At 43.7% G+C, this 23,674-nt stretch overlaps 1 protein-coding gene across 2 annotated transcripts; it reads right to left on the bottom strand.

The window, feature by feature from the left end:
• Positions 1-1,508: 1,508 nt before the first annotated feature.
• On the bottom strand, positions 1,509-23,337 carry LOC140714895 (parvalbumin-like EF-hand-containing protein). Of its 2 annotated transcripts, none has more exons than XM_073026564.1 (5): positions 23,311-23,337; positions 12,738-12,861; positions 7,612-7,747; positions 4,837-4,952; positions 1,509-2,612 (listed from the first exon to the last, which is right to left on the bottom strand). In XM_073026564.1, exons 2-5 carry the CDS (start codon positions 12,844-12,846, stop codon positions 2,566-2,568), a joined length of 408 nt encoding a protein of 135 aa, XP_072882665.1. In that variant the 5' UTR covers positions 12,847-12,861; positions 23,311-23,337; the 3' UTR covers positions 1,509-2,565. The 2 variants fall into 2 exon arrangements, with proteins under 2 accessions (XP_072882665.1, XP_072882664.1); XM_073026563.1 differs by lacking the exon at positions 23,311-23,337 and adding an exon at positions 23,142-23,202.
• Between the last annotated feature and the right edge of the window lie 337 nt (positions 23,338-23,674).

Below are 23,674 nucleotides of genomic sequence, written 5' to 3'. Positions count from 1 at the left end.
TCCTTCTTCTTCAGCCCTTTACCACTTACAGCTATCACCTTCAGGCTTCTCTTCTCATCCCCCCCCCCCCACCGCTGCTCACCCATCTTCCCCCTCACCAGGTCTCACCTGTTACCTGCCAGCCTCCCTTCCCCGCCTTCTTACTCTAGCTTCTTTCTCCCTTCCTTTCATGTCCCGATGAAACGTCTTGGCCAGAAACATTGACTGTTTATTACTGTTAAGTGCTGCCTGACCTGCTGAGTTCCTCCTGCATCTCTGATCTGTTACTCTGGATTTCCAGCATCTGCAGAATCTCTTCAATTTAGACAGGTTTCCTGACCGTGACTGTGTGGCGCGTGGCCAAGTGGTTAAGGCGTTGGACTAGTGATCTGAAGGTTGTGAGTTCGAGCCCCAGCCAAGGCAACGCGTTGCACTTAACCACACATTGCTCCAGTCCACCCAGCTGAAAATGGGTACCAGCAAAATGCTGGGGGTTAACCTCGCGATAGACTGGCGTCCTATCCGGGGGGAGTCTCGTACTCTCAGTCGCTTCACGCCATGGAAACCGGCATAAGCCTGATGAGCCTTGGGACAGACTTTAACTTTAACTGATCATGACTGCACTCTAACCAATATAGCCAGTAGAATGCAGTGACCCCAATCCATTAATTATATTATAATCCATCTGTGCTATTAAATAAAGACGTTGCCAGTTATTATTGAGGACCTGAGCAGCTTCTTCTAGTTCATCCATGAAAGTTTAATTTCTTCTTTTCTCATGTCTCTGTAATGCCCTGAGCATTACATCTTTTTTTTTCCCTTTTCAAGGCTGGGGTCCTGTCGGAATCCATGATCTACAGCTGCACTCAAACTATTGTTCTTCATGGACGGTGTGTTCTTACGCTCAGAACTCTCTGATCGGCCAGACGCTTTGATATCTCCAGGAGCAGCCTGGACGACGAGCCTCTTCGGGGTGTGGCCCCGAGGACAACCCGATTCCTCGCTGAAGCCTTGCGGGGAGATTGAAACCTCCAGACAGCAGGCAGTGTGCCCGGCTGCCGGAAGGCCCCTGCGCTCGAGCCCTCTCTCTCTCTCTCGATGGTGAGTGAGTGTCTGCTAGTCCTCGAGTCAGAGGAACTCGAATAAGCGACACTGCAGGTTGTAACAACGGAACAGCGAGCTGTTGGTCTCCCTCTCGTCTGTTGCAGGAGTGGTATGCCTCTCTCCCTCACTAGTGAGGCAGAGAGAGCTTATTTGCGATGTCGAGGTGTTGGGATGAACATCTAGAGTTTTTGATGGACTCTAGATTATGGTCTCTGGGGGGCTGCTTACTTGGTGGGTGGTGGGGGTTGATGCTTTTGCTGGAGCAAGTGGGGGGAAGGGGAAGAGGGGGCTGATGCTTTTGTTGCTGTTTGTGCATGGGAGGGGGAGGGGGGCTTTGGGGTTTTAATGTTTTCTACCATTTATTCTTTGGGTGTTTCTTCTGTTTCGTGAAAGTCTGTGAAGTCAGATTGTATACTGATATTAAGTTGAACCATTGCTACAGAGACGTGCTACAGCTAAGGTGCTTCTAGGTCAGGAGTTCCCAACCTCTTTTATGCCATGGACCCCTACCATTAACCGAGATCAGGCCGGGAAGCCCTGCTCCAAGTGTTTACGTCTCTCTCACCAAGACTTCACTTGACCCCTGTACCAAACAACACTGCTTTATTCAATCACAAAATAGTCTTCTAAAGTTGTTGCCACAAGTTGTAGACGCAAGAACTTGATGCACGATGGGCTCTTTCAAAGGTGGCAGGGCTGCTGGGGGTTGTATTGAGGAGGTTGTCCTCCTCCTTCCTGGAACACACAAGCCCACCGGTGTATCTTGGAGGAGACAGCAGAGCAGAAAACTAGTGGTAGCGCAGTACTATGGTCTATGAATTCCAGCGGCTGCATTGCCACTCAATCATATTCCAACTGCCTGCTTTGCCGTACAGTTTTAAACCCCCAGTTAACCAACTTTTGAATGAATAATCATTTCCCTGGGCATTCCAACTTAAAGATTAACTGCAGACCACGGTATAGAGTCGCTGTGTTGATGAGGTTGACACCAGCGGACCCAAATGTCACCTTTGTCCTCTTTCAAACTGTGGAAGTTGTAGTTACTTATTTATCAAAGCCAATGCAGTTCGAACTCCACCATGGACGGTCCCAATCCCTGTGGCGAAAGGAGGAGGGTTGGCCCTGGGGCTAACAACCCCATCCCGTAAAAATCCAGAGCTACAGAAATGCCAACAGAAGCTCCAAAGTCCTCATTCCTGGGAGAGGAAGGGTCTTCGCCTAGAAAACGTTTGAAGTTGTGTAGTGAGAGTGGAAGTCACAGGGTCAATCAACCTGTGGCCCAGGACAGAGGACTCCAGCAGGCTGCTGTCAGTGGCCTATGGCCCGGTAGAGGTGACAGGCGTAAGAAGCAGAATGCAGTTTGTGATCATCTTTGGCTATTTCCAGGGTCAAAGGGATTGGGAATAGAATGCAGAAGCCCCTGGATTTGCAGCTTGGTTCAGCTTCACACGATCCTTGTGGGAATTTTGACTGCCTCGAGTCTTACTTTTTCCTTTGCATCTTTTCTTCTTTAATCATAGCTTGAAACTCTGCAAGGGATAAAAAGAGCAGAAATCTTTCCTTGTTCGGAGAGTTCTTTGGCATTCAATTACAGCTGATGGCACTTAATAAGCTAACTAACTAAAAATTGAAATACGATGGGGTGGTTGATAAGTTCGTGGCCTAAGGTAGAAGGAGATGAGTTATTAACTTCAAACTTTCTGCATAATCACTCAAAGAGTTGACCTGCACGTACATGTAACGAGAGCTGTATAACTCATCTCCTTCTACCTTAGGCCACAAACTTATCAATCACCCATCTGTGGACACTTTCTGGAGGTCCAAGATCCGTATGCTCCACGACCGCTGGACTAAGTGTGTAGATGCAGGAGGGGACTATGTTGAAAAATGTATGTGCTAGGTTTTCTAAAATTGACTCCATCTACCTTAGGCCACAAACTTATCAATCACCCCTCGTAGAGGTGGTAACCAATGGCCTCAGTTTCAAGGACTCTACAATTCTTGTTCTCAATATTATTTATTAATTATCTACCAGGTTCTTGAACCAACGGGGATAACCTCACTCAACTTTACTCGTCCCATCACTCAAATGTTCCCACAACTATTGGACTCACTTTCAAAGACTCTTCATCTCATGTTCTCAATATTTATTGCCTATTTATTTATTATTATTATTTTTCTTTCTGTATTTGCACAGTTTGTTGTCTTCTGCGAGTTGATGTGGTCTTTCATTGATTCTGTTATGGTTATTATTCTATAGATTTATTGAGTATGCCTGCAAGAAAATAAATCTCAGGGTTGTAAATGGTGACATTTATGTATTTGGGATAATAAATTTACTTTGAACTTTGTACTTACTGTTATTTTGTTTTTATTTTTGTATTGGCACAACTTGTCTTTTGCATGCTGGTTGTTTGTTCATCTTTGTTGTGTGGAGTTTTTCATTGATTCTATTGTATTTATTGCAAACAAATGCCCACAAGGAAATGAATCTCAGGGTTGTATATGGTGACTTTGATAAAGTAAATTTAGTTGGAACTTTGAACAAGTGTGGTGTGTGGGTGGCCAAGTGGTTAAGACTAGCAAGCTGAAGGTTGTGAGTTCGAGCCCCAGCTGAGGCAGCTCAAGTGCCTTGAGTAAGGTATTTAACCACTCTTTGCTACAGTCCACCCAGCTGAAAATGGGTACCGGCAAAATACTGGGGGTGGTGGGCGGGTGGAGTCTCGTACTCTCAGTTGCTTCATGCCATGGAAACCACAGGACAGACTTTAACTTTTAACTTTAACTTTGAACAAACAATGCCGGAAATGCTCAGCATCACCTGTGAAGAATGGAACAGAGTTAATGTTTTGTGTTGATAATTGAAAATGAGAAATGAAGCAGATTTTAATTTGCAGGGAAGGAGAGAATAAAGGGGATGTTTATGATAGGCTGAGGAGAGAATCTGAATGACATTAACAATGCTGGCACTGGCTGAGGGGAGGTGAATGCTTCTCGATCACAACTGAGCAGTCTGAAGCCCGTAGTTTGTAGGTGAGGGGTCAAACCTGAGGGAAGTTAATGAGGAGAATTAGATACAAGAAGTACCTGGAGAAATGGAATTGCTCTGTGATCCATCACAAAGCGAAAGTGGCTTCCTTCTGTAAGGGTTTCTGTGCATTTCTTTGGATTCGCCTGTCATGATGTGTGCTGGCAACGTCAAAACTCAAGTGCGGAGCAAAGACAGACTCCAATGTAGAGACAGCAATCAGAATTTATTCACTAGAATCCCCACAGAGCATCGGTGGCTCAGCTGAGCAACGCCGTGAGATGTAATATTCTCAAAATTAGGACCCCGTGATTAGCGCTAATCGGGCATCTGCTTAAGTAATACAAGGAACAGAGTAACTCTGTGAGCCTATCAAAATAAACTTAACAAGTTTAAGCAGAAAGCACCAGAAGACTGCATTATAAAGAGCAAGTCGCTGGAGAAAAAGACAGGGAACTCTAAATGATTATCGACTCTCGTTAATCAGCAGCTAACCAGTTCAGGTGCTGTAAAAACCTTGGCACCCATTGCTCTCCAGCTCCCCTCACAGGCCCAAAGAGCTCATTACATCATCTTTGGACATGACGAGAGATATTCCAAGATCTCCATAAACTCTGCTAAGACCTATACGCCGAAGAAACACCTCACTTCCTGCACTTCTCCAAAGATCTCCACCCAAGCCAGTTCCCATTGTAGGTGCAGCACGTGTAAGCTATAAGGCCTACCTTTGAAGTCAATTCTTCCATCTCCATCCACGTCTGCTGCCTGGAGCATAGCATCTGCCTCCTCGTCGGACAGAGGGACAACGGGAACATTGGAGGGAGTGATGGAGAGGATGTGCCTGCAGAACAAGGTAGAGTGAACTGTGACCCTCACCATTCCTCACAACTGGGAGACAAGAGGCAGCTGTTGATGCAAGCGCTCTTTTGACAAGAGTATACTTGATGGGCCAAATAGCCTATGTCTTTTGCTCACATATCATTTACAACTCTCAAATTCATGCAAATCAAAATTAGATTTATATTTCTATTATTTTCCAGCACTAACATCTTATTATTTGTCATTTCCAATGTATAATTTTAAATAATTGACTTTGTTTTAGTCTAATTATCAGTAAGAAACTAAAGAAATGGAAGTCTTGCTTTGATATGGAGACAGCACTATCTCAAGACATATCAAACTCCTTTTCAGCCAATGAACACAGAAATATTAATGTGACTTTTTCCTGCAGCTAAGGTGTAAAATACCACTTATGTTGTAATGAATGAAATACACAAACAGATTAATGGAAAATAACTTGCAATTAATCAGGGCTGGTCACAAAGTACTTTGTGATCTAAGGAGACCTTTGTTATTCGGTGTTGTTGGAGGAAAAGATATTATCTTGGAGACACCTGATTTGCACATTTTGGCTTATATTTCTGTTATAGCTAGGAGGGCATTGTTGTTTAGGTGGAAGGGTGTTGCTCTGCCTACTCACGCTCAATGACTGAGCGATGTTATGTCATGCTTAAATTTAGAGAAGATTCGTTGTTCAATTTCTGAATCAAGACAAGACTTTCTAACATTGTGGGGACCTCTTCTGAATTATTTTCAAAATCTTTGATTTGTTGTCAAGTACAGATGTTGGCTAAAATATGTTTTACTATATGATAAGGATTTTTTTCCTTTTGTCTTTCTTTACCAAACAGCTTTTCTTGGTAATAGGTTTAGATTATTAGTAAAATTATTACTTTTCAATATTACAATTCAATTTAATTTACATGAATATGGGGCAATGAGACTGTAAGTGTGATTCAACTATATTGTAATTGATATATGATACACATCCTCCTGTACTTTGTATTCTTTTTTGTAAGAAGTCAATACAAATACTGAAAAAGAAAAAGGGACATTTGGAATTCACAAACAACATATTTCACTATAGGTGCCAGGGCTGACCTGATATTCCTCAAGTCCACTTTCCTGCCCTTTCGCACAATCTTTGATGGTCTCACTAATCAGAAACCTGTCTCAGTCATGAATATACCTATGGCCTCCATGACAATAGTTCCACAGACTTAGAACCTCCCAGAGAGAAGAAATACTTGCTCTTCTCAGTTTTAAATGAGTTTTCCTTTATTCTGACGGCATGATCTTTGGTCTGGACCCTCCTGTAAGGATAAACATCCTCTCACCACTTAGCTTGTCTAATCCCAGAAGAATCTTATTTATTTCAGTAGGATCACTTCTTCTTCTAAACTCCAACTCACCCGTTTACCCTTTCCTCATAGAGCAACCTCTTCATATTTGGGATCATCCTAGTGAACCTTCTCTGAAATGCCTTTACTAAAATAATATCATCCCTAAGACTTTTTTTCTGAAAATATAACCGTCATACACCCGCCATTTCCTCAAGATGACACTTTGATCTGTCCGCTACAACAGGCAGGATCTCTCGGTGGCCAACTGTTTTAATTCCACTTCCCATTCCTGTCCACAGCCTTCTCCGCTGCCTACTTGAGGCTAGGCAGAGATTAAAGAAACAGCAACTCATATTCCACCTTGGTAATCTCCATCCTGATGGAATGAACATCGATTTCTCTAACTTCTGGTGGCCACTCCCCTTCTGTATTTTCCCCTTATCCCACCAGTTCCCAAAAGCCATCTCATTCTTCTCCCCTGCCCTGACCTACCCTCTCAATCTGCCCATTGTCCACACATTCCTCCCTCTGGTTCCCCTCTTCACCTCCTTCCTTTTTATTCCATGGTCCACCATCCTCTCCTATCAGATTCCTTCTTCTTCAGCTTTTGTCACTTCCACTTATCATTTCCCAGCTTTTTACATCACTTTCACTCTCCTCCCACCTGAATCCACCTATAACCTTTCACCTCTTGCTCCACCCCTTCCCTCTCACCTTCTTAGGCCAGCTATCTCCCTTGTATCTTTCCGGCCCTGCTGAAGGGTCTTGATTCCCTCCATAGATGCTGCCTGACCCACTAAGTATCCTGTACTTGGCTGCAGCTTTCCAGTGCCTCCATTGTGTCTCCATTTTGAGTTGGTGAGCTTGTTTCTGTCTCTCTCCACAGATGCTGCCCTACCTGCTGAGTATTTGCACCATAGATAGTGTCACGGTTAGCGTGACACTATTACAGTCTGGAGCATCGGAGTTCAGAGTTCAATTCCAGCATCATCAGCAAGGGGTCTGTACGTCCTCCCCATTGTACGTGTGGGTCTTACCTGGGTCCTCACAGGATGCAAAGATGTACCAGTTAGTAGGTTAATTGGTCATTGAAATTGTCCCGTGGTTAGGTTAGGGTTAAATTTGGGTTGTTGTGTGGATGCTGGGGCAGTGAGTCACGAAGGGCTGGAATGGGCTTTTCCATGCTGTATCACCATAAAAAGTAAATAAAATTTATTTTTATTATTGCTTACAACATCTACAATATTTTCCGTTTGGGTTCTGCTCTGCAGGTTTGAAGTTTTGTAGCATTAGGAAAAAAAATTGCAAAGATCTTACTTTATTTCATTCCACTCAATGTAACCACTCTTATCCCTGTCCAGCAGTTCAAATGCTTTCCGGATTATTTCCTCCTGTTGCTCAGATTTCTTGAATGTTGCCATATACTCAAAGAATTTGTGGTAATTAAATGGACCTGGTGGAATAAAGAAGGTTGTGAATTGAAGAACCAAACGATCTGTGGTCAGAAACCTGGGGGCAGCATGGTAGTGTAATGTTAATTAGCGCCAGGTGCCCGGATCCAATTCCTGCCACTGTCTTAAAGAGTTTGTATGTTCCCCCCCATAACCACCTGGGTTTCCTCCCATGTTCCAAAAAGACTTAGATTCAAAGATTCCAAAGTACACTTATTGTCAAAGTATTTATGCACCATACAACCCTGAGATTTGTCCTCCCACAGTCACAAAACGAAGAAAACCATGGAATCTGTTCAAAGAAAATATCAAACACCCAACACACACACACACACACACACACACACACACACACACACACACACACACACACACACACACACACACACACACACACACACACACACACACACAGAACAAATCATGCAAATGGCAAAAAGAACGAGCGAAAAATCACACACAATATAAAACATGAAACCACAGAATCCTTGAAACAGTCTAGGAGTGTTCAGTTCAGTTCAGTTCAGTTCAGCGTTGTGTTGTTTGTTGTCTGCAGGCGCTGACAGTTAGGGTTAGTAAGTTGTAGGCATTCTATGTTGGCTCCAGAAGCATGTCGACACTTGCAGCTGCCCAGTACAATCCTCGCTTTGATTTGACGCAAACGATGCATTTCACTGTACGTTTTGGTCTACCTGTGACAAATAAAGCTAATCTTTCTTTTCTTTCTGTGAGGAACGTTAGAACAGGAACAGACTTGGGAGTAGGTCATTTAATCCCACAGGCCAGATCCGACATTCTCTAAAACTGTGGGCGATCTTTTACCTCAACACCACATCAACCCAGTTCCTTCAATGTCTTAGAAACCTAGCACTTGTCATGAATATACCCAGTGTCAGAGCTTCCACAGACCAAAGATTCACCGCCGTCTAGGTGAACACGTTTCTCTCAACCCCGACTTGATTACTGCCTGCTTATTTTGAGATGATGACCCATCATCCTAAAAGCTCAAACCTCATCCCTCCATTTTCAAATAGATCATTACTAATTTTGTGTATGTTTATGTGTGTGTGTGAGAGAGAGTGAGTGTGTGTATGTGCTTGTGTTGTGTGTGTGTGTGTGTGTGTGTGTGTGTGTGTGTGTGTGTGTGTGTGTGTGTGTGTGTGTGTGTGTGTGTGTGTGTGTGTGTGTGCGCCCACACATGTGGTTATACTTGTATATGTGTGTATGTACCTTGACAGAGCTTGTGAGATCCCAATATTTCTTTCCAATCTCTCTCCCCAGGCGGACAGAACTCCAGCTGTTTTTATGCCAGATTTTCTAACTATGGCTCAGGCAGGACTTTCTCCCCCACCTCCAACATCCTCCGCCTCCTTCCTGTTCCCCCTGGCAACCAGCTCTTCCTGATACCACTTACTTCTCTTATCAGGACTTGTGTGTTTCCTCTAGTAAATCTGGAAGCTGCTTCCCCGCTCCTCTGCTGCCTCTCTCTACACAGTGTGTGTTAGGTGCTTGGGTTGGCCTTGAGATGGAGGAGGCACAGCTGCAGAAGACCATGAACATAGACTCAATGGCAACTTTATAAGGTGCAGGAGCCACCTAATGAAGTGCCACAGGGTGCACAGTATGTATTTTGATAACAAATTTACTTTGATTTTGAACCAGTTCTTATGAATTTAGTTCCAAATTTGAGTAGGGCTTGGTTAACTGCCAGAACTAAACTCATAATGCATTGAGGATGGGTAAAATCCAACGTCTTGGCGCATGACTGATGTTATGACAGTGATCTACTCTGAATATGTTTGATTTTATTTCAACGGCTTGGACTAATTACACAGGACAACAAAGATTTTTGCTTCCTGAATACCTTTGAGTGTATCATATGTATTTTAGGCTGCTGATCATGAAAATCACCATGAAATTTCCCTGCCATGCATCATTTTGTAAAAATCACCTAGATTTGTAATTTCAATTCATAATTCAAGTCAATTAAAACGTTGCCCAAAACGTGAGCTGAAACCATGAAGTGAAACATGTCATTTTCTGCATTCCCATTGTCTAGGCAGAGAGGCTCAGTCACTTTAAATTCCTTAGCGTTACGATAACAGAGGATCGTTCTTGGGACAAGAACTATCGCAAAGAAGGCGCAACATTGCCTCAACTTTGTTAGAAGTTCGTGCAGATTCAGCATGCCATCTAAAACTTTGACAAACTCTATAGATGCACCATATCCCGACTGGTTGCATCACGGCCTGGTGCGGAGACCAGGATACCAAATACCAAAAAACCAAGGAGCCTGCAGAAAGTGGTGCACACAGCCCGCTCCATCACAGGCAAACCACTGAGCACATCTACAAGAAGAGCTGCCACAGGAAAGCAGCATCCATCGTCAAGGACCCCCACCATCCAGGCCATGCTCTCTTCTCGATGCTGCCATTGGGAGGAAGGTACAGGAGCTTAAGGTCCAACACCACCAGATTCAGGAATGGTTATTACCCCTCAGCATCAGGCTCCTGAACTGGCATGGATAGCTTCATTATCCTCAATTCTGGTCTGATTTCACAATCTGCAGACTCACTTTCAAGGACTCTACAACTCATAAGACCTTAAGATGCAGGTGCAGGATTAGGCAATTTGGTCCATTGATGGTGCTCCACCATTTCATCATTTTCCCTCTCAGCCCCAATCTCCTGTCTTCTCCCGTATCCCTTCACGTCCTGACCAATCAAGAATCTAGTGCCTTAGATATACATAAAGACTTGGTCTCCACATTTGCCTATGGGAATGAATTCCACAGATTTACCACTCTCTGGCTAAAGAAATTCCTCCTCATCTCTGTTTTACAATGAGGCCCTTCTATTCTGAGACCATGTCCTCTGGTCTCAGACATGGCCACCATAGGAAACATCCTAACAATCCTCTCCACATTCACTCTTTCACCATTCAATAGGTTTCAATGAAGGTTACCCCCCATTCTTCTGAATTCCAGTAAATACAGGCCTAGAGCCATCAAACACTCTTCACATGCCAAGCCATTCAATCCTGGAATAATTTGTGTACACCTCCTTAGACCTCTGTCCAGTTTCAGTTCATCCTTTCTAAGGGGCCCAAAACTGCTCACAATACTCCAAGAGAGGCCTCACCAGTGCTTTATAAAGTCTTAACATTACATCCTTGCTTTTATATTCTAGTCCTCTTGAAATGAATACTAACATCGCATTTGCCTTCCTCACCACAGACTCAACCAGCAGATGAACCTTCAGGGAATCCTGCACAAGGTCTCCCAAGTCCCTTTGTGCCTCAGTTTTTTGTATTTTCTCTCCATTTAGAAAAGAGTCAACCCTTTCATTTCTTCTATCAAAGTGCATGACCATACACACCCCAACACTGTATTCCAGCCGCCATTTCTTTACCCATTCTCCTAATCTGTCCAAGTCCTTCTGTAGCCCCTCTACTTCCTCAAAACTACCTGCCACTCCACCTATCTTCGCATTGTGTTCTCAGTATTCTTTTTGTTTGTCAGCCTTTGTGTATTAATTTAGTTTTTCATAAATCCCATTGCATTTCTTTATGTTGCTGTAAATGCCTGCAAGAAAACAAATCTCAGGGTGGTATATGTACTTTGATAATAAGTTTACTTTGACTTTGATGAACTTATAATGTAAAATTCCAGATCTATACTCAGTGGCCACTTTATGTTACACCTGTCCATCTGCTCATTAACGCAAATATCTAATCAGCCAATCATGTGGCAGCAACTCAACGCATAAAAGCACGCAGACATGGTCAAGAGGTTCAGTTGTTGTTCAGATTAAATGTGATCTAAGTGACTTTGACCGTGGAATGATTGTTGGTACCAGACGGGTGGTTAGAGTACTTCAGAAACGGATTGATCTCCTGGGATTTTCACGCACAGCAGTCCTTAGAGTTTACAGAGAACGGTGTGTAAAACAAAAGTTTGTGGGTGAAAGTGCCTTGTAAGTGAGAGAATTCAGAGGAGAATGACCAGCTGGGTCAAGGTGACAGGAAAGTGATAAATAACCAGGTGTTGCAACAGTGGTGTGTAGAAGAGCTTCTCTGAACGCACAACATGTTGAACCTGGTTGTGGGTGGAGCTGGTTGTGGGCCACAGGAGGAATGGAGACGGGCTAACCCCTATTGACATCAATGGATCTGGGATTGAGAGGGTGAACAGCTTCAAGTTCCTCGGCATCCACATCACCGAGGACCTCACGTGGTCTGTACACACCAGCTGTGTGGTGAAAAAGGCACAACAGCGCCTCTTTCACCTCAGATGGTTGTAAGAAGTTTGGTGTGGTCCCCCAAATCCTTTCTATAGGGGCACAATTGAGAGCATCCTGACTGGCTGCATCACTGCCTGGTATGGGAACTGTACTTCCCTCCGTCGCAGGACTCTGCAGAGAGTGGTGCGGGCAGCCCAGCGCATCTGTAGATGTGAACTTTCCACTATTCAGGACAGTTACAAAGACAGGTGTGTAAAAAGGGCCCAAATGGTCATTGGGGACCCGAGTCACCCCAACCACAAACTGTTCCAGCTGCTACCGTCTGGGAAACGGTACCGCAACATAAAAGCCAGGACCAACAGGCTCCAGGACAGCTTCTTCCACCAGGCCATCAGACTGATTAATTCATGCTGACACAACTGTATTTCTAAGCTATGTTGACTGTCCTGCCGTACATACGATTTATTATAAATTACTATAAATTGCACATTGCACATTTAGACGGAGACATAATGTAAAGATTTTTACTCTTCATCTATATGAAGGATGTAAGTAAAAAAGTCAGTTCAATTCAAAGCTTGAAGTGGATGGTCTGCAGCAGCAGAAGACCACGTTTACTCGTTGGCCACTTTATTAAGTACAGTATGATATTTGAATTTCATCATTCCAGGTGATAAGAGGGATGGTAGCCTTTCATTTCCAACTATCAGCCGTTTACATATATTGCAAAGACTGTGGTTGTCAGTCCTACCTCTGAGTCTCAGTTCGCTCGGCATGTGAGCAATGTCACGGTCTGTCAAACTCGAGCCCATGGCCTGGGCAACTTGCTTCATCTGGGCACTGAACGCTGTGGGATCCATCTGTTCTGATTTCACCTGTTGGAGGGAAAATGAGAGACAACAGTTCACACAAAATGCTGGAGGGACTCAACAGATGAGTCAGCACCCATGGAGGGTGTTCATTACCATTGGGACTGTTACCGTGCTGTTTCTAAAATCTCTAAATAAAATACAAATTCGGAATCAGGATGACACGTAACTCCAAGAGGAACCTGCGGGTGGCGCTGTCCCCATATTATTGCTGCCCTTTTGTCCTAGTCTGAAGAGGTCAGAGATTTGGGCGCTGCAGTCAAGCTAGCCCCAAGGAGTGGTCCAGTAGATGGTACAATGTGTGCCAGTGGTGGAGGGAATAGGGCAGGGGGTGGAGCAGGGGAGTCTGGGAGGTCAATCCAAATGGATAGGAGGCTTCATAAGGCATTGGTCATACTATACGTGGAATATTGTGAGCAGTTTTGGACCACTTACCTAAGAAAGAATGGACTGGCTTTGGAAAGGGTCTGGAGAAGGTTAATGAAAACGATCCTGGGAATGAAAGGGTTAACATACGAGGAGTGTCAAAGGTAGGGTCTGTACTGTACTTGCTGAAGTTCAGAAGATTGGAGGGTGGTGGGTGTGATCTCATTGAAATCTATCAAATATTGAAAGGCCTAGATAGAGTGGATGCTAGAAGGATGTTTTCTATGGAGGCGGAGTCTAGAACCAGATGGCACAGCCTCAGAATAGAAGGATATCCTGCTAGAACACAGATGAAGATGGAGTTCTTTCACCAGCAGGTGGTGCATCTGTGGAATTTGTTGCAACAGACTGCTGTGGAAGACAAGTCATTGGGTATATTTGAAGCGGAGGTTGATAGGTTCTTGATTGGTAAGGGTGTCAAGGTTATAGGGAGAAGGCAGGAGAATGGGGTTGAGAGGGATAATAAATCAGCCATGATGGAATAGCAGAACAGACTCAATGGGCCAAATGGCCTAATTCTGCTTCTACACCTTATGGTCAATCAAGTGGGCTGCTTGGCGCTGAGCTTTGTGAGACTTGTTAGCTCTGCGGTCATTTGGAGCTGGAATTGCTTTTTAATCAGAATTTCGTAAAGGCTCATATGATCCCATTTGGACTATCAGAATCCTGATGGAACTGTCTTTGAGACAGATTCCCTCCCTAAAAGTGGTCACAGGTCTCATTACTTCAGTTTTACAGAAGAAATCTTCCTTGCCTTTTTTAAATTTAGTTTTACTCCACTGCAATCACCATTCCTCGAAAACAGGAGTTCCCGACAATTTTTATGCCATGGAATAAGACCATTACGTGACCCCAGGCTGGGAACCCTTGCTCGAAATGCTCTCCTGTTTGCTCCAAGCTTTGAGCAACCTCTCCTGTACATACAATCCATCTCCTGTATAATGATTTGACCACACTGTGATGTGCCTTTCTAACTGAGAAAATCAGAGCTGGGCACTCTATCCTGTTCAATCCAAAGCTTGGTGCATCTTTATTGGTGGACCTTTTCCCCTTGGAGCAGAGAGGACATTGGATTGACTTGTACAAAGTGATGAAGGGTTTAGATGGAAGGAAAAGTCTACAGAAAGTGGTGGATACAGTCCAGTCCATCACAGGCAAATCCCTCCCTACCACAGAGCACATCTACCAGGAGTACTGCCACAAAGCAGCATCCATCAAGGACCCCCACCATTGAGGCCATGCTCTCTTCTGGCTACTACCATTGGACAGGATGTACAGGAACCTTCGTTCCCACACCACCAGGATCAGGTGCAGTTATTACCCTTCAACCATCAGGCCCCTGAACCTGTCACGGTCCCGCCGGGCAATTCCCCATTACCTCTTTAATCTAGCCTTAAATCCCATTGCCTGATTTCCAATCATTCCTAATTCAGCAAATTACACATACCTGCTTCCCATCAGTAACTGCAAGATAAAAACCCTGGAATCACAACAAGGAACTGCCAGCTCGTTGGCCAACTCTTGTATGAGTAACCTCGTCTCATGGTTATTTAGGACTGTCAGTTCTAAGTTCTGCATCGTCTCCTGGATTCTCCACGTGAACCTTGTCTCTGTATAAAGACTCTCTGAGATGCTGGTTCTCCATTCGCAGTGGTGCTAACACCTAACGACTCAGCCTCAGCGCCTGTGTCCTGCACCTGGGTTTGTCCCCAGCCACATCCTTGTGACAGAACCGGCGTTAATATGTAAACTCACCTCAAGATTTTTTAATTTAATTTCCAGTACACAAGTGTAAAGGAGAATGAAAAATTGTTACTCCAGATCTGATGCAGCATGAAAACCAGTAAGATAAAGAAAACAATAAGTATAAATATATATATAGTTTATATACATTGATTGTATCTTCATAAAGTGACGCTAGGCACAGGAGTGTCTGTAAATAAAGAGACCCTGACAAGAAATGATGAGGTAGTGGTTGTGGGAGTGTTGACCAGCCTTACTGCTTGGGGAAAGTAACTATTTTTGAGTCTGGTGGTCCAGGCCTTAATAGTACAAAGCCTCCTCCCTGTGGTACCTGAAATTTGAACTGATTCCATATAGCCTATAGTCTCACTTTGAAATTCATGTTCTCAGCTTTAATTATTTGTTCGTTTATTTCATTAATTAATTTTATTTATTTGCATAACTTGTCTTCTTTTATATGCTGTTTTTATTAGATTATGTTTAGCTTTTCATAAACTCTATTTCTCTATTTCCAGATGAGTGTCCACAAGAAAATGAATCTCGGAGTTGTACATGGTGAAATGTACGTACTTTAATAAGAAATTCACTTTGACTTTGAAGCCATTCTTATTAGTGGGTCTGGGGTTTGTATGTGAGGATAGATATTCTTGGTGGGCTCAGGGTTCGTATGTGAGAAAAGATATTCTTGGTGGGCTCAGGGTTCGTATGTGAGAAAAGATATTCTTGGTGGGCTCAGGGTTCGTATGTGAGAAAAGATATTTTTATGTGGTCATTTATTATTAAGAAATCATACCTATGAAGGAGGTGTAAAAATAATCGAACGTGTAGTTTTTAAAGAGAATTTGAAAAGTAGTTATTTGCAGGGAATGTTGGGAGTGTAGAAAGACACTCATAGGACTACTCCATAATGATCAAACATAGCCCCTACGGTAAACATAAAGCATTCTGCAGATGCTGGAAACCCACAGCAGCACACACAAAATGCTGGAGGAATTCAGGAGGGGTCAGGCAGCATCCACAGAGAGGAATAAACAGTTGATGTTTCAGGCCGAGACCTTACAACAGGACTGGAAAGGAAGGGGGAAGAAGCCAGAAAGCAAGGTGGGAAGACAGGAAGGAGTACAAGCTGGAATGTGATAGATGAAGGCATGTGAAGGGGAAGGTAGGTCAGTGGGGAGAGGGGAATGAGGTGCGAAGCTGGGAGGTGATAGGTGGAAAAGGTAAAAGGCTAAAGAAGATGGAATCTGATAGGAGGGGAGAGTGGACCTTGGGAGAAAGGGCAGGAGGAGAGGAACCAGAGAGAGGTGATAGGCAGGTGAAGAGAAGAGGTAAGGGGGGGGGGGGGGGGAAGCCAGAGAGGTTAATGGAAGAAGAGGGAATGGGAAGGGGGCAAATATATAGAAATATTTTTCATGGGCTGAATGAATACAAGACTGTGATACAGCAATTTCTTTTCACCTTGCACTGCGGGACACGGGACGTGAACCTCTCGGTCAGAAGAAAGGCAAGGAACAAAGCTGGAATGCATGCCAGTGTCTTTGGTACAGTCCAGAATACCGTGACAGTGGAGCAGAACACCGAGGGTCCAGACTCAACAAAAGAAACAAGCGAAAGGAACAGGATTCCTGCAAATACGGACAAGTTGAGGGTTACCAGTGACACCAGGGACTGGAAGCCTGGATCCGAGGGGACCCATAACAAAGTACCAAACAGCTGCAGTAACAAAAACCGGTACTTGTGTAGCGCCTCTAACATAGTAACCTGTCCCGAAGTGCTTCACAACTGTGCTAACAAACAGAATGTGCGTAAACGGGGTGAGCGTAGATAAATACAAAGCTCGTCTTGGACGCGGTATATCGTTGAAGCTGTCCTGACTGGTTGTATCATGGTCTGGTGCGGCAGCTGAAGTGCACAGAAACATAAGAAACTGCAGAGAGCAGCTGGACTCTGCCCAACGCATCGGTAGTATCTACAGGAGGCAATATCTGTATCAAAGATCCCCACCCTCCCGGGCGTGTCAGCTTACTGCTGCTACCGTCAGGCAGGAGCCACAGAAGCCTGAGGTCCCACACCAGCAGGTTCGAGAACAGCTGCTTCACTTCATCCATTTGGTTTTTGAACCAACGGCAAAACACCAATCACTATAGTTTAGCAATATTATGACCACTTTGAACTTAAACAGATGCTTATTCGCTTCTAATTGTGTACTTTCCAATAAAAATCGTCTGTCATTTATATTTTATTCTTGTTTTTTTTCCTGCGAATGCTGCTTACCTTGTGCCTGTGATGCTTTTGCAAGTAAGTTTTTCATTGCACCTGTGCAAACATGGACTTGCACAGATGACAATAAACTTGTCTTGCTGTAGACCTTTATAGCTCCATCTAAAGTTTGACATGAAGTTCATAAGGCAATGTAAGAATCACAAAGTTGAAGTTCAAGTTTATTGTCATCTGACTATGCATATATACAACCAAATAAAACAAAGTTTCTCCAGACAACAGTGCACCCACAATACATATATCACCCACAGCACATAAAAGAAAATACTACCATAAATAAGTTAATAAAATGCAGCACAGGCAAACTGAAATGGCTCACTGTTCTAGGGACGAGACCGCGGTGATGGCAGGGTATTCATCAGTCTCACAGCCCGAGGGAAGAAGCTGTTACTCAGTCTGGAAGTCCCAGTCCTGGTGCTCCCGTACCTCCTTCCTGATGGTAATGAGTCAAAGATATGGTGGGATGGGTGGCAGGGATCGTCAACTATGCTTCAGGCCCTTTGCCTGCAATGCTTCCGGTAAATGCACAAATAGTGGGGAGGGAGATCCTACTGATCCTCTTGGTAGGGGAAAGGATCAGCACTGGGGAGTAGGAGAATAGGGGCAAGCTTATAGTCCAAAACTAGGACACGTAGGTTTAGGGGAAAGATTCAAAAGGGACCAAAGGGGAAACTTTTATACCCAGATGAATGAGGTGCCAGACAATGTGATCGAGGCCGGTAAATGTGTGTATGACGGGTCCGACAAGTGTACTCTGTGTGTACGCCGACAAGGGTTGATACCCAGATTCTTCTGCAGTGGGCAGTCACTGTTCTGTGGCAACTGAACATAATGCAGTTGAGTGGTGGTCACATTGTCTACTCAGGGATTTTGCTGTTGTGCTCATCACCGTGGTCTACATCCCCACCCCAACCCCTCCGAGCACAAACCCTACAGATGCACTGGGAGGGCTTTTCATCAGCTCTCTACGAAACGATCATCTGGACGCTCTCTTCGTAATTGCTGGAAACTTCAATCATGTTATTTATTGTGTTGTTGCTTTTGAGGCTTCGGAGATGGAGTAACAGTCACTTTCTTCTCCTTTACACTCGTGTACTGAAGAATAAACAATCCCGAATCTTGAAGTGGTATCACTTAAGAGGCACTTGGGTAGGTACGTGGAAGGGTGAGGCTTGGAGGGATTGAGGGTTAATGCAGGATTCCTGGACTGGCTGGGTCAGCAGGGACTGGTTGGGCCGAAGGGCCTGCAGCTGTGCTGTATTGCTCTACCACTCTACGATCTGTGCCTTGCACTAAAACCCAGGCCAAGAATAAAAATGTTGATATCATATTTATGTCAGCACTGCCCCTTGTAACCAGTGTGGAGCTGATTGGGTAGTTCCTCTGTCAATCAAAGTGGTGTGCTCCTCCCAACAATCATGAAACTCTGGTCAGAAAGTTGGCTGAACTCTGAACTAAAGCCAGAGAGGGTGAATTATAGGTAGCCCGATTGGGTAATCTGTACTGTTGTGATGATTTTGGTCTGTACATCTGTAAGCTGAGCTATTGACAAAGTGACTGTTTAGTTAATAACGTATTAGATTTCTATTGAGCTGAAGGGAGTATTACTGTTCACTGTACAGTGGCTCATTCTTGGCTTATTATATAAAAATCATTAATCCACGGCTTCGTTCAAATTGCTTTGTCAGCCAGGAGCCAGTTAATCACTTGGGAGTACTCAGTATTAAAGATATACTCTTTTGTTAAAAAGATGTATGCTGGGGTTAGGTGAAACACCGGGAATAAATGGAAAGAAACAGTAAGCTGTTGCCCAAAACAGGCCTTACCCATAGGAGCAGCATGGTAGCATAGCGGTTAGCATAATGCTTTACCGCGTCAACAACCGGAAGATCGGGGTTCGATTCCCACCGCTGTCTGTAAGGTGGTTGTACATTCCCTGCGTGACTGCGTGGGTTTCCTTTGAGTGTTATGGTTTCCTCCCACGTTCCAAAGGTACACCGGTTAGGTTTAGTAAGTTGTGCGCATGCTATTTGATACCCACCGTACATCCTCGATGTGTTGTCATGTTTCGCTGTGTGTTTCGACGTTCATGACAAATAGAGCTAATCTGTATCTTTAAGCGTCTGTCCTGGGTCAGTTTGTGCTGGACCCAGAACACTTACTGGGCCCACACCCTGGGGTGCCCACTGGCACTACCCTTCTCCAGAAATGGAGGGACAAATGATGTGAAGGTCCACACCTACAGGGGATCTGGTGAGGTTAGGCAGGCAACCAGGAGAGGATGAGCTCTCAGGCAGAGTATGGTGTAGGTTTAGCCCAGATTTCCCTCATGGCTAAAGTTTTCAAATTGATTGAGATATTCACAAACTATGGAATTGATTGAAGTACACTTTTTGAAAATTAAAATTGTGAATAAAATGTTCATGAACTCAAAATAATTGAATGCAATTACTTGTTAATGCCAATAAATAAATAAAAACATTAAAATTAAGAAGTTTGAATTAAACTTTTACCTGCAATTATATAAACCACAAGGCTAGCTATGCTTTCAAATGAATAACGATCATTGTGAATTGAGGGGCCAGATGTGAAGTGCATCCGGAACCTCTCCACAGTGCAAGCTCAGTGGTGAGTCAAGCGGTGGAGTGGGAAGTTAAGCGTGTCAGCCACCTGACATCATGTGGTGTCAGATGGATGTTCATCAAACTGATTTGACCCAGTATTTTCTTTGGGTCTTGCCCAACAGTTTACTGTTTGGTTCAACTCTAAAACAAAGATTCCAAACATTGGACACTCTAAAAATGAGAAAAAAAAACAAGCACAAGACTTTCTTCAGATGCACAGTCGAGACCTTCTCCGTGTGGTAAGGAAGCTGCAGAGCGGCGAGAGTTGAACCACGGCCGTCGGTGCTGTAAAGTGTTACGCTGACCCCTACCTCACCGTTCCATGCTCATTTAAAACTGAAGTATGCAGAAGTTCCTTCTTGCAGAGGGTGACACATCTCTGGAATTCTCTGCCCCAGACAGTCGGGAAACACTAAATCATTAGATATATTTAGAGTGGAGATAAATACAACCTTGAATGATTGACAGCTCTGGAGACCTGGCACAGAGAAGGCCTGGAGACCTGGGGTAGATCCAGGAGCCTTTTAAGTATCGGAGCAAGAACGAGGGTCCATGTGGTTCCATTGCTGATTCTTGTGACAACCCCGTCACTCAGGTACAATGCTGGTTATACTGAAACCAGTTAATTTTATCTTCTGAATTGGAGTCAACAAAAAAACAGTATCACTGGGCTTCTTACCCACCTCCCCCTCGAAGGTAGGGTAAGAAGTCTCTTGCCCCTTCCTGCAGTCCAGAGGAGAAATATGAATACAGTTGTAAGAAATGTGAGAGCTCTAGAACATAATATTGCTGCTAGTGTAGTGCTATTAATTAATTATTATTATTATTTGGCTGGCCAGTGCTGTAGTGGCTTCCTCACCAGACTTCAAGGCAAGTGTGCTGGGTTCAAATCCGGCTGGTTCCTTGCACGCTTTCTATCTGTACTGGGTTGGGCGTCGAGCAGCAACTCAGTCTCATAAAAAAACAGACAAATGCTAAAGGCAAGACCAGGTTGCTGCCCGAAGCACAATGAGGTGTGGAAAGGAGCAACAACAACAATTATTACTGCTTGCTTCTTTGTGTACTTGCACGTGTCACCTAAAACGTTGACAAGCTTCCATAGGTGCACATCATGACCAGATATGGGAAAACTAACGCCCAGGGACGGAAAAGCCCTCTCCATTGTTGAGCACATCGAAAAGGAGCACTGCCAGAAGAAAGCAGGATCCATCATCATGGACCCTCAGCAACTAGTCCATGCTCTCTTCTCACTGCAGCCATTGGGAAGAAGGTACAGGAGCCTTACGTCCCACGCAACCAGGTTCAGGAACAGTTATTACCCTTCAACCATCAAGGTCCTGAACCAGCGTGGATAGCTTCACTCACCTCAACTCTAAACTGATTCCACAACCTATGGACTCACTTTCAAGGACTTTTGATAGCCCACTTTCTCAATATTATTTATTTATATTCGCACAGCTTGTCTTCTTTTGCAGATTGGTTGTTTGTCCGTCTTTGTGTGTAGTTTTTCATTGATTCCATTGTATGTCTTTGGTCTACTGTGAATGCCCACAAGGAAATGAATCTTAGGATTGTATATGGTGACATACATGTACTTTGGTAATAAATTTACTTTGAACTTTGAATTTAGAGTTGTGCTTGCAAAGTAAATGCAATGCTGTGCAAGTTCCAGTTGATCTTGTAATATTATCTGCATCTGGTTCACCTATTTTAGGACCAATTTGCCTTAATCCTGGATGCTCTAAAGTGCAGCTGCCTGTGTTTCCCAACATTGCACTCCTGGGAGAGTTCGGTTTACCAAGGTCCACTCTGCTGATTCAGAATACATGACAGAGAGCCAAGCCAAAAAAAACTTAAATGTTCCCAATAGAATAAGTACTTAAACATAACGAACGAAGCTAACAGCCACGTTTGTTTATGAGCAGGTCATTCACTCTGGATTCAGTTTATGGTATTTTAAAATCAGAAAAGGAGTTTAATTGCCTTTGTAAATGTAAGCAAAAAGGAGTATTTAGTTCCTCAGTCATTTCTAAGTACCTTCCTTTCATCAACAGTATTCTGCTTTGTGACTCTATAGAACCCATAAGGTATCAGAGCAGAATCAGGCCATTCAGCCCATTGAGTCTGCTCTACCATTCCAACATGGCTGATTATTATCCCTCTCAACCCCATTCTCCTGCCTTCTCCCCGTGATCTTTGATCTTACTAATTAAGAACCTTCAGTTCAGCTTTGAATATACCCAATGATCTAGCTTCCGCAGCTGTCTGTGGCAATACAGACACCAAACTGTGGCTGAAGAAATTCCTCCTCATCTCCATTTTAAAAGGAAGCATTTCTATTCTGGGGCTGTGCCCTCTGTTCTAGATACCGCCCCCCCCCCCACCATTGCCTACTATTGGGAACATACTCTTCGCATCTCCATCCTTCTATTCCAGGGTTTCCTAACCTTTTTTATACCTTGGACCAATACCATTTAGCAAGGACCTCAGGTTGGGAGGCAGTGCCCTCGAATCCTAGTTTCCTTAATACGGAGACATCCTCTCCACCTCCACCCCACCTAGGCCTTTCAGTATTTGATATGTTTCAATGAAATCGCTCTTCATTCTTCTGAACACCAGCGAGTACATGGCAGGGGCCTTCAAATGCTCCTCATGCATTAACCCTTTCATTTCCGGTATCATTCTTGTGAACCCTCTCCAAAGTGCAGCCCATTTTTTCTAAGACAAGGGGCCCAAAACTGCTCTCAATACTCTGAGTGTGGTCTGACCAATGCTTTATAAATGGTCAGGATTACATCTTTCCCTTTATATTCAGTTGCTATTGTTATTATAACAACTTTTGTTATTATTAATATAAATGCATAATTAGAAATGTACTGAATTCCACAAACATTAAATAGAATAAAACTAAGTTAATGAATACCAAAGCAAATTATTGTTAGCACAGTGGCAAATATTTCTTTGCCTTACTTTAATATAGTTGTGAGCTATTTAATAATCCTGGTTTATGACGGGATCAAATAATGCAAATAGAAATGAGTAGAAATACCTAAATGGTACACTAAAACAAAATTAAACTTAGAAGCCAATTATAACTGTGGATGTTTCAGAATATTTAAATCCTTATATTTAACACATGACTTTGTATTTAATTCAATATCTGAAGCTTTGCCATTAAAATTGATCAATTACAAATCTTAAGAGAGAACTCACCAGAAGCAAAGGTTCCTAAACCCTTGTAGCCAGACTATCTAATGGTCTGTCCCTGTGTTTGTTGTTCTTTGGGTTTATATATCATTTTCACAGGCTATTTAAAACAAACTATATGTCAGTCACAGAATTACTTTATTCTTCTGAGATTTGCCATGTGCGGCTAACTTACCTCGTCCCCACACTGAACGCAACTACCTTCTGGTTAACTGACACTTTTATTTCCAGCTGTCTGCGTGCCAGAATTTGAGAGAGGAACCAGTCTTAGAAGTCCAGCTGTATGCGCTGACGGGAAGGATTAAGGAAAGCAAGTATTTGTCAGAGCTTGCTCTGCATCCCTTCATCTCCAAGGATATCTGCTGGTTGTGATGTGTGGCTAGCAATAACTTTCTATTTACCTTATGTACACAGCATGGAGTAGACCCTCCTGGCCCTTCGAAGCACGCTGCCACCAACCCACATATTGAACACTAGCCTAATCACAGGACAATTTACGATGACTAATTAGCCTAACTAAGCGGTACGTCTTTAGATTG

This window comes from Hemitrygon akajei, chromosome 22, assembly GCF_048418815.1.
Source record: "Hemitrygon akajei chromosome 22, sHemAka1.3, whole genome shotgun sequence".
Taxonomy (NCBI): domain Eukaryota; kingdom Metazoa; phylum Chordata; class Chondrichthyes; order Myliobatiformes; family Dasyatidae; genus Hemitrygon; species Hemitrygon akajei.
The sequence above is the reverse complement of the archived record's forward strand: the minus strand, read 5'-3'. Positions and strand labels throughout refer to the sequence as shown.